Source organism: Neopelma chrysocephalum, unplaced genomic scaffold (assembly GCF_003984885.1).
Source record: "Neopelma chrysocephalum unplaced genomic scaffold, ASM398488v2 Primary Assembly neopelma1_24, whole genome shotgun sequence".
Taxonomy (NCBI): Eukaryota; Metazoa; Chordata; class Aves; order Passeriformes; family Pipridae; genus Neopelma; species Neopelma chrysocephalum.
Window position 1 is genome coordinate 19,540,756 of NW_020897693.1, and position 12,144 is coordinate 19,552,899.

The window sequence follows — 12,144 nt, forward strand, 5'->3', positions numbered from 1 at the left end:
TAAATATATATTACCACTAGTACTCCATTAGTAATAATGCCATCAGGATAGTCCAGACTGAAAAATAAAACAGAAAATATAATGTCATGGTTGTGACAACTCAGACAAATATTTAAGTCTATTAGTTAACACATTACTCATTTCCCCCCTCAGCCTTGACATTTCTGACTTTAACATTCTCACTCAAAAATACTTTAAAGCTTAAGATTAGATGATGACCTGAGTTGCAGTTTTTCCATCCACTCATGACAAAATATGAAGTTGGATTTCTACTCCTGTCGTCTAATACATTTGCTTCAGCAAACCATGCAATGAATACTGATATGTGACATACTGAGTTTGACGACAGCTGGAGGCTGTTAAATCCATCTTGATTGTTTTGATCGTTACAGTTTTACCCAAGGTTTTGTACTTCAAAAACTGATACAACTGCCTAGATTTCCACAACTTAAAAAAAATCACCATAACAGCAGAAGTAATTGTACTCATCTATATATAGTGACCTGCAAATCACACATGAAATTTTAAATGGTTACTATATGTGTAGATGTGTTTCCACTTACAGGGCCAGAGGTTAATTCATAATATATTCTTATTTTTCCATCAGAAAAATAAGGCAATGTCCATTAAGAATATCTTATCATTTACCCTTTTAATAAATTGCACATGTAAATTTATATAGTATCTCAAGAACTCAGAGTAGTCAAAAGGGAATACATACATACGTAACTTTAGGAAGATTGAGCACCGACTCCTCAACCTGCTACAGAGAGTACAAGCTGTCTATTAAGACTTTACAAGCTATGGATTATACACTCTGAGGTTTCACATAATTCTATAGTGATTATATAATTATATAGTTTATGTATTTTGTCTCAGCTGAAGCCAGACGACACAATTCCTTTGAAATCAGATGAAGGACATTGGTTGTATCCACTTTAGGTGAAGATTTATCACAACAATTAGATTTCAGTATAAACACACATTATAATAGCTTTATAAGATTTCCCACGACAAAGAATTCACCTAAAATTGCAAGACTCATAAACAGCTTAAAGTTTTGTTTCCAAATCAGTGTTTTCCTTTAAGAGAAAAAGATGAGCTGGCTAAATACACTGCAAAACACTCAGGAAAAACTTCCCATTAAAAAAAACCAAACAACAACAAAATCCAAGCAAACACCTCTCCTCAAAAAACAGTTATACACTTCAGAATTTTGTAAGATCTTTCTTTGAAAGTGTATTTCAGAAGAATTCAAAGAACATTGTCAGGAATGGGCAAGAAATACTCAATGTTTCTACCTATATGCAAGGAAATGGTCATAAGTACCATATCACTCAAGTTTTGTTTCAGACACAAATTTTTGCACTTAATTATGATTTTGCAATAAAATAGCCATAACGTTACATATGGTGTCACTATCTTCAAATGCCTCATGAAGAAAAGCAAGGAAAGCAAGAAACAGCATGATAAATATTAAAAGATTTTAGTCTGCATAGCCTGATGAAATGAAGGTGGAAAGAGAAGTAAAGATATCTCTTCTTGAAAGTAAATGTCCAGTAAAGTGTAGTATTACTTGAAGTACTTTTATCAGTAAAGTATAAAGTTAGCTGATAGCCAGGAGGTCCCAGGTATGACCCTCAAACATGGTGGAAAACCTGCACTGTTGTACAGAACTGCTTGGAATGCTCCTGAGAAGAACCAGGACAAATCAACCATTAAGCACCGATATCTGAATTGTCTCTATTGGGGTGTTACCTCTGCTGTCATTGCTGTAAGAAAGCCCAGCTACTGTCACTTGTTAGTTACCCTCCACACTGCATTTTCCACTTTTATATCCTGAATTTCAAGGTTTCTGCTGGTCACAGCCTAAGACAGATGCTCTAATTTATTTTTTTTTAACGTGATTATCCATACACTAGTGTTAGAAGAGCAAAGGCACTCACTTTTCTCTGAAGCTTTGGAAATCAGCTACAGTTAGAAACAGAGCTGAACTGGGTGCAAAAGAGCTCTTACTATTCAGGTTGGCAGGGACTTTTGAATATTTTGCCTATCTTTGGAGCTCTGAATAGCATCCATTTCTTGTGACTAGCTGGTAATTTCTGGTAATTTCTCTAACAATCAACTTGCTATTAGAAGTCCTCATTACACATACTAAGACTCCTGTCCTCTCCTCCATCACAGTTTGGGATTTGTGGTCTTTTTTTATTGCAGACCTCAGTTTCACTAGGAGAATCAGCAGCATATTATGGCCTGTGGCAGGGAAAGCCAAAACCAGAGACTCTAGACATCCTTCTTCACTACGTCTGTTGAAGGGATGCCTAAGGCTGCAGTGGACTCTGTGAGCCCAGGGATCATTTCCCAACACCTGGTATACATCAAGCAGAGTGGTATACATCAAACTGCTGCCTTCTCCTTTATAGATTATGCCTGACTTATAATGAAACAGGAAACATTATATGGGAAGTTACAGTCACACTGTAACTTATTCTTGTATTGCAGTTCTCATTTAGAATAGACTAGTGTGCTCCATTTCACTAGACAATCTGAATTTTTTGATACCTATCTACGAAATTTGAATTCTTTCATGCCAGATCCAGCTTCCCTCTTTTTATTGGGTTCCATAATAATACAGGCTACTTTTCTGAATTTTCTGACGACTCAAGAGAAGCATGGGGTATAGTACTCTTTCAGTAAAGAAGGCTGTATTCACCTCAAATGTTTTTTGGTTGTCATCTTTCTCAACTTCAAACTTTTGTCTTCACTGCTCCTCCAAAATACAAACAGTACATTTGTTCCCCAATGGATGGAGACAGCCTGAGTGTTTCCTCAGCAGTGCCCAAACCAAATGGATAGCATAATTCCCACACATGGGGAGAATTTATCAAAATAATACAGCAGAACTACAGAAAGAAAAAAACCTTTTATTTTCTAAAAATCATGCTTTTGCCATGTTTCAATAATCAATATTTAACTTTTATACAACTTATTGTACACCTATTTACATTTATTTATTGGCCTTCGTTTTAAATATTGTCTTTCACATTTGAAAAAAAAAAAGGGAGAGGGAGCTGAGATGAAAGGTTGTGTAAGAGTGGTCCTTCATTCTTCTAAGAGTTGTTTGAGATGCACTTCCTCAACTTGGGACATCTGAAAGAAAAAAAGAGGTCAAAGAGATCAGCAGGTACAGCAAAAACCATGGGGCTCTCAGACCTTTCCTTGGAAACTCAAAGTACCTTTTAATTCATCAGAAGCCTCTTTTGTGGCCCCTCAATATCGAGTGTGGGCTTCAGTAGAAGTCAGAGGGGAGGGGGATGTTGAGTGAGCGAAGCCACCTAGTCCAGCGGGACCCAGTCCCTGTAGCAACCCGTATAGGCTCATTCTGATGCTGGACCCTACCAATGGAAACACAGGGAAGAAAGCCCACATTACCATTGATAATCACCAGAAAATAACACAAAAAGCACTAAAGTATTCAAATCAGCAACCTGTGTACAACGACCTTACCTTTTCTGTCACTGCCGCTTGAATGCAGCAGCTCTCATGGCAGCTGGGCTTGTGTTATGGGCCCATAAAACATTGGGCGGGCGTTTGCAATCCCTTGGCTCAGTTGCTGGTGAAAAGACACTTGGAGGAAGGAGCATGCCTTTCTCTCCATGTTGTTAGGATCAAACATCTGGCTCTCACTGCCTGCCACTCTGCAGCAGAGAGGTGAGCATTTGCTGATACTGCAGGAGTGGCATAAGAGTGAGGCAACACTAGAGAGAGTATTCATCTTGCAGTTGTGGAAACCCAGCTACCAAAATGAAGGTTTGTTCCATTTTCAATAAAATAAAATGAGAATGAATGCAGAAACTAATTTCATATAGCCCGTCAATGTATCATGAGGGAATTTTTACAATGTTCTTTTTGGTAAGCACAAACTTCGCAGTGAGTATAGGCAAACAAAAATAGGAGTGACAAAGCCACTATCATAGGTGCAACTTAAGAAACTTTCTTGGCCTGGGGTTATACTTCATGTGTGATATTATTCATCTGAAATGCTGGAAAGAAAGAACAAGCTAATGTAGTAAATTTGCTATTAGTGAAGTCTGGAAAGAAGATGCACCAGAAATTAAAAGCTACAAATAAATAGCATCAGGAAAAATTGCTGGTGGGAATAATTATTAATTTCAGATATAAACTGCCATATTTACTCCCCAAATGTATGTTCTCATTGTTCCCATCACAATACAAGATTTTTAGAAAATATCCCACATTTAGCTGTAGTTCTTGTTATCAGAGGGCTCTCTTCCTCTGAAAATTATCTCTAATCCCTGTCAACACTTCTCCCACCCAGCAATGACAAAAAATTTGCCGAAACCTGCTGAGCTTGTTCAACACATATGAGATCAGCTTGGTCCATAGCTTTCTGGTGACCCATCTCAGCTACTTCAGTTCAGTTTTTCAGACCTTTCCAGGGCTCTCTCATTTATTACAAACAATGTGATCCATTGCCTCCAATTTTAGTAGAAAAATCCTTTCATTAGTTACTCTGACAACATACTTTCCTTTGCTGAGGGGAAAAAAAGACCCCTCTCAACATCCTACCAAGATCACAATATTTAATCAATTCAGGTGTGCTTAGACCTTTATTCCAGACTTAACTGATGGGCAGAACAGCATTGACCGCCATACAAATACAAGAAATGCAAATGAGGGATAGTAGGGGAAAAGTTTATCTGACTTCCAACAGGAAGCAGATTTTCTCAGTCCTACTGGGACCTCACACACATTTCCTCACTTATAATGCAGCAATTTCTTCCCTTGGCAAGTGGAGTTCTTCAGGCCACAACTATTACATTGGTTACTCAGGAACCACACTATGAATGAAAAAAGTAGATCAGATGACTTCTTGCTGTAGCAACTGAGCCATGACTGTCATTCTTTTTTAAACCACTTCCTTGAGACTGCCAAGGGTCCATTTTACTTGTAAAGTCCCAACCATTATCTTCCAACCAGTACAATTGTTACTCAGGCATCACTTGCAGAAATTGCTATTTATCTGACTTTATTGAATATGACTCCAGGAAAAGGCAGTTTGCTGCCATCTCTAACAGAAAACTTTGACACAGAGCTGGTGGCACACACGCTCCAAGGGAAATTACAGCCTCCATCTCCATATGCAAACCCACTTGTGCACAGCATCCAAGTCAGACAACCTATCTGGACCTTCCCCATCAATATCAAGAGTATGATCCTATATACCAACTCCATAAGCCATCCTCTAACTTGCAAAGGAAGGAAGGCCCTAGGCAGGCCTTCCGGGACATTGGGATGCCTACTGGGACTTCCCCATTGCCATTACTGATGTCACGACACTCCTGAGGGGTGACAGGTACTGTTTGTCTTGATCCTGCTATGCCTTCTCCAAGTTTTGGCGCACAGTAAACAACAAACAATCCATGCTGATGAGTCTCCACAAGTTGTAATAGGAGGTTCTGGGACTGCCTTTCATGTGAACACTGCAAGATCTTTCCTTTTCCATTCTTAACACTGAGTTATTGCCCTCTCACCAGCAAGTTCTTATTTCACCTGCTGTTGGGAATAAACACGTTACTCAAAGTGTCCACCAACATATTATACCGCAACCTCCTGAAGCACCCCAAATGCCTTGAGAAGCTCCCAAAAATATCATCACCTCTCTAAGGTTGTTTAAGTAACACTTTCAGTACAATAACATGGATTGAACTGGTAATAGAAACCCTTTCAAGTAACTTCCTCAGAGTCATGAAGCATATTTTGGGGACAGACTTAGAATACCCTTGATCCTACAACAGACTCCCTCTCCAACTAGGGTGACAGGTTCCTAGATTTCTCCACGGCATGAATTACCTGAAACAAATACATCCTCTAAACAGTCAAACTCCACCAAAAGCTTTCAAGCCTACCAAGTGAAGCTACTGCTGCTCCTCCACCTTTCCTGGTTCCTCAGACTCCCACAGTGATCTTTGGTCCTTACTTTATGTAGAATATTCAGCTCCCTTCTCTACCATAGCTTCCCATGTGTAGCCAGATGAATTGAATAGATCAATCGTGGATGTGAAAAGCCAGATTCCTCAAGAAGGAGGGTAATTAAGACATTCAAGCTTGGCACTCCTTCATTTAAGGGTCAAAACTTCCTGAATATTGTCATTGTCCTCCTACTTTCTTGTATATTGATTCAATGACAAAAAAGAGAACAGTAGTCAAACAGGGCTAAAGTGACATTTCAGATAATTAAAATCTATAAATATGTATTCTGAAATCCCATTTTACTAGACTTGAATAGAAACATCTAGATACTGCTTTCAGAGACTTCAGGTTTAAGAAGAACTCTCCATATGAATCGGCTTTTCGGGCTATTTTTACACTGAATACAACACTTTATTTAGAATTTAGGACTCTACTCACGTGTTCTGCAATGTGAACTCCACTTCCAGCTCCTCACGCGCCTGAAGAGAGGGGAAAAGGAAAAAAATATACATCACTTATTTTGCTTCCCAGCTTTCATCATACCTGTTACATATAATTTTTAAAATATGTATTTAGAATAGCACTTAGGAAAATTCCCAGAATGTAATGTCAACTGATGATATTGAATTTTAAGATATTGAAAAAGCAGTTGCTAAAACTAGTTTCTTGAAATCTAAATGCTATATGAGCATGCAGATGTTGGAACTTCTATTCTGCTAAAAAACCTATTTTTCAGATTTTAACTCCCAACACAAAAAGAGTCAGATGCTTTAATATTATTACAGTTTAAAGGGGCTGAAAATTCGGAACTTATACCAAGAGCCAACAAACATGCCAGAAACATTCAGAATTAAGACTCTGGATAATTAGTTCCAGGTCATTCCATCCTAGACTTTTAGCATAGTGCATGGAGCACTCATACAGGAACTTTAAGTCTTTCTCATAATAGCAGCAAAATACTGTTTAAGTAGACGTTCCCTATAATAAAACACTGGAAAAGGATATATTTAGATGGAAGGAAAGAATTTACTTTTGTTCTCACCAACTCCAGTGCTCACCTGTGGATTCAGCTGAAACTTCACTCGAACAGTACGTCCCACAGTGAGTTTATCTATGTCAAAGAGAACCGTGCAGAGTTCATCGTCCCTGGTGACTGTGTCTTCATCACAGACCTTTAGCTCCAGCACATTCTGCACGAAGAAGTTAAGAATATAATGGAGTTATTGCTATATCTAGGAGCCACATAAGGTAGGAAAATCTCAAGACTAGGTTTTCTTCCCTTGTCCCTCCAGTTTTAGGGGAAGAAGGAAAAGGAGAAGGGAAAGAGAAAAGGGGAAGAGATTTGGGATTATTAGACTTCACATTACTAATAATTCTACATACACAAAGAAGCAGGCTTGTTTCACTTCCCCAGGCAGAAGAGACAGGTAGGTCATGTAGAATATTCATGAATTTGTGATATTAATTGTTTATTTAATTGTTTAATTAATTTGTTATATTAAATGTTTCTACATTTCTTTTATGGCCTTGGGGTCTAAGTGTATAAAACAGGCACAGGTACGTAAAGAAGATTTAAAGGGTTTCCTTTCCACAATATCTAGAACTAACTCATTTTACTATTATTTTTACACGATCTTGGGTTTCACTTGTATATGTCAAGATTGGGAATGGGATAGTAAGGCTATATCCTGCAGGGCATTCTTATTCTTTCAGCATAGTAGATCATGGCTAGGCTTCGCGAACGAAGATTTGGGAAGGGCTCTACCCATTTTTCATGCAAGCGCGTTGGTGGCTAAAAAGGCCAATACGAGAAAGGCAAGTCCGGTTGCAAAAGACACAGCAGAAAGACTCCTTAGATGGTATATTCTGCAAGGTTCGATTCTTTCTGCGTTGTCTTTTCTCCTCAAGAGTGATCCTGCGTGCCTTCTCAAAAGCATCAGCAGCGTTATAAATGGTCTGTCTCCAGGCCTCCCGATTAGAGGCCAGAGTGGACCAGTTATGGTGATCAATATGCCCGAGGCTGAGTTGTTGCTTCAGGGAGTCCTTGTATCTTTTCTTTGGAGCTCCTCTCTTGCGGCAGCCAGTGGCAAGTTCACCATAGAGCAGGATCTTAGGGAGGCGGTGGTCCTTCATCCTACAGATGTGCCCTGCCCAACGCAGTTGCGTTCTCAGGAGCATGGCCTCAATACTCGTGATTGCTGCCTGTTCGAGAACAGATGTATTGGTCACATAGTCTGACCAATGGATGTTAAGGATTGTACGGAGGCAGCGTTGATGGAAGCGTTCTAGGAGACGCAGGTGGTGGCGGTAGATGACCCATGATTCGGAACCATATAAAAGAGTAGACAGCACTATGGCTCTGTAAACACTGATCTTGGTGCTTTTCTTCAAGTGTTTATTACGCCAAACTCGTTTATGGAGTTTTCCAAAAGCACTGTATGCCTTCGCTAACCTATTGTCTATCTCCCCATCAATCTTACCATCTGAGGAGATGAGGCTGCCTAGGTAATTAAACTGTTGGACTGAATTGAGTTCTGACTGGCCGATGGTGATGTGGGGACGGTGGGGGACTTCCTGAGGTGCAGGCTGATGGAGAACTTCTGTCTTCTTTAAGCTGACTTCCAGCCCAAAGAGCTCAGCAGCCTCTGCAAAGCAGGATGTTAAACGCTGCAGAGCTGCTTCTGTGTGGGCAACAAGGGCGGCGTCATCAGCATAGAGCAGCTCCCGGACAAGATGGTTTAGGGTCTTAGTATGGGCCTTCAGTCGCCTTAGGTTGAATAGGCTTCCATCAGTACGATATCGAATGTAGATACCGTCCTGATCGTCGAGGTCTGCCGAGGCCCTTTGAAGCATCATACTGAAAAAGACTGTGAATAGGGTAGGAGCGAGAACGCAGCCTTGTTTCACACCGTTCTTTATTAGAAAGGGCTCAGAAAGTGTGTTGCCATATCTGACTTGGCCGTGCTGATCCTCATGAAGTGAGATGATCATTTTAAGGAACTTGGGGGGACAACCTAAACGTTCCAAAATCTGCCAAAGACCTTTTCTGCTCACAGTATCGAAAGCCTTGGTGAGGTCGACAAAGGTTACATAGAGACCTTTGTTCTGTTCCTTACACTTCTCTTGCAGTTGTCTGAGAACAAATATCATGTCTGTGGTGCTCCTGTTGGCTCTGAAGCCACACTGACTTTCAGGTAGAATTTCTTCTGCTATAGCGGGTATTAGTCTGTTCAGGAGTATTCTTGCCAAGATTTTGCCAGCAATGGAGAGCAGAGTAATACCACGGTAATTTGAACAGTCTGATTTAGTACCTTTCTTCTTATACAAGGTGATGATGACTGCATCACGAAGGTCTGAAGGTAGTTCGCCTAGTTCCCAACAGCGCACCACAAGCTCATGAAATTTAGCATGGAGTGCAAGGCCCCCATGTTTCCAGACTTCAGGTGGAATTCCATCAACCCCAGCTGCCTTGCCGATTTTCACCTGCTGTATGGCCTTGAGGGTTTCTCCTAGAGTGGGGGCAGTATCCAATTCGTATTTCACTGGTTGTTGTGTGATGGACTGAATTGCTGAGTCTTGTACTACACGGTTGGTACTGAAAAGAGTCTGAAAGTGTTCAGACCATCTATTCAGAATGGAGGTTTGATCTGTCAGAAGCGTTTGACCATCTGCACTGAGTAGTGGGCTTTGGACTTGGTATGTAGGCCCGTATGCTGTTTTCAGGGCCTCATAGAATCCTTTGTGATCCCCTGTATCTGCACATAGTTGAGTTTTTGCAGCTAGATCGGTCCACCATTTGTTCTGGATGTCACGGAGTTTCTGTTGGAGCTTGCTGCAAGCAAGACGAAAGGCTGTTTTTCTAGCGTGACAGGAAGGCAGTGCAAGATGTGCTTGGTGGGCGGTTCTCTTCTTCCTCAACAATTCCTGGATTTCTTGATTATTTTCATCAAACCAGTCCTTGTTCTTCTTGAGGGAGAACCCTAAGGATTCTTCAGAGGATTGCAGGATGCTACTTTTAATATGCTGCCAAATTGTTTCGGGAGAGGAAACTGCAGAATCTGTGGAATGGATATCAAGCTTAGTTTGAAGGTTTGCCTGGAATCTTTCTCTTACTGTGGCTGATTGGAGATCGTTAACTTGGAGTCTTCTCCTTGGGATACTGCCCCTCTTGGGTTTGAATTTGAGATAAAGGTTGAGTTTACAGCGCACAAGCCGATGGTCTGTTTGACATTCTGCGCTGGGCATCACGCGGGTATGGAGGACATCGCGGACATCTCTCTGTCGCACCAAGACATAATCAATGAGGTGCCAATGCTTAGACCTGGGGTGCATCCAGGTTGTCTTCAGACTATTTTTCTGCTGAAAGATAGTATTGGTGATGGTGAACTGTTGCTCCGCACAGAATTCTAGCAGAAGTCGACCATTATCGTTGCAGTTTCCAACACCATGCTTCCCTAATACTCCTTTCCAGGCTTCAAAATTCTTACCTACTCTGGCGTTGAAATCACCAAGGATAATGATCTTATCATCTGCGGGCACCTTTTGGGTAAGACAGCGCAGGTCAGTGTAAAATTTATCTTTTTCAGCAGGGTCAGCTTGGAGAGTTGGGGCATATATACTGAAGATGACAACGTGTTGCTTGCTGTTTAGTGGAAGGCGTAGGGAGATAATGCGGTCAGAGTGACCTGTCGGCAGATTTTCGAGTTTAGGGACAATGGAGTTTTTGATCATGAAGCCGACACCTGAGAGATGTTTTTCGGTTCTGGGCTTACCTGACCAGAAGAGTGTGTAACCGGCACCATGTTCTCTGAGGCTGCCTTCCTCATGAAGGTGAACTTCACTGAGAGCAGCAATGTCGATGTTGAGACGACCCAGTTCATGGGCAATTAGGGCAGAACGTCGCTCAGGACGACCACTATTGGCAGAATCGAGCATGGTTCTGATGTTCCAACATGCTAGAGTTAATTTGAGTACACCTTTGGAGGCAGGTGCATGCCTTTGACTTTTGCTCTTTGTGCGACCGCATTGGAAGAAGATGCCCGTCGGTCTGCGGTTAACCAACCGGGTGAAGGTGGAGATGAGCTTTGTTTAGGCCACCTTTTCTAGGCCCCTCTCCGAGTGGAGCAAGCAGTGCTGTCCTTGAAAAGGCTGCTTGGTCGTTCAGGGTGCTGCCCCAAGAGACTCTCATCTCCGTCAGTCTCAAATGACCAATATCCTGAACCGCCTGTATGCAGGGTTGAGTCTGCGGCTCCCAGTGCATCTTTCACCTACCGTTTCGACCCTCGCCCGTCGCTACAGGACTTTTTGCATGTGGGTAAAGCCTTCAAGCCTGCGCAATGGATTTTTTAGGTGAGATGCAGTATGCGCGGAACTGAACCCACCCTTTAATCCTGAGGTTCATCTGCCAGGGCCGAGCAAGCTTGGACGGTGGCAGCGAGGTCCTCAGGACGTAGGTTTGATTAGAGTGACCTTCTCTGAGATGGATGGCCTTCCAGGGCTAAGCGAGCTCCATCTGCCCGGGTTTGGGATGAGAGTTGTCCTTCTCCTAGGATGACTGCCAGAAGGCTAATGAGCTCATCCTGCCCAGGGATGTAGTTTATCTGGTCCTATGGTTTTGACCTGTCTGGCATGGGCGACCCTACCGAAGGCATGAACCCTCGCCAGCATAGCTCGCAACCACACAGGGGTACATAGGCTACGTTCCTGTTAGAACGATTTGGGCAAGTCTTTTATTTCCAGTAACAACCCTTTGTCCTGCCCACTCTTTCAGGTTGTAACAGAGCAAAGCAAATATATCCAGAACATGCCAAACCTGGGCAGTAGCCGCAGGAGAGCCAAAACAAAAGAAATAAATAGACAAACAAACAAACAAACAAACAAACAAACTGACCAACCGTTCTGGCCCCCGTACCTGTCCAAGACTGAGGTACCTTACAAGGCCCCAGCCTGGCCGGGACCCCCATCAATCAAAAGAACCCTCTGTCCACCCAGACCTTATCCTTCCCCCACTGTGTTACCACAAATTCCAGGTGCACTGCTCACATGTGAAGTGATGTTTCAAACGGGACAGCCCTGCTCTCCCACCCGCCAGTCGAAGGACCCCCATGGCCAGCTCAACACCCATCCCTCTGCTCCGTCCCCCTCCCCCCC

General features: G+C 42.1%; 1 protein-coding gene across 1 annotated transcript in view; it reads right to left on the minus strand.

Annotated features, from left to right (window-relative positions):
• Positions 1 to 12,144, minus strand: part of LOC113979386 (cytosolic phospholipase A2 epsilon-like) — a 37,170-nt gene that overhangs the window by 14,159 nt on the left and 10,867 nt on the right. Inside the window, exons 5-7 of the mRNA XM_027706793.1 lie at positions 7,053 to 7,184; positions 6,433 to 6,473; positions 15 to 57 (exon numbers count right to left, since the gene is read on the minus strand). Coding sequence (XP_027562594.1) covers positions 15 to 57; positions 6,433 to 6,473; positions 7,053 to 7,184 — 216 coding nt within the window. The remainder of the gene's footprint in view (positions 1 to 14; positions 58 to 6,432; positions 6,474 to 7,052; positions 7,185 to 12,144) is intronic.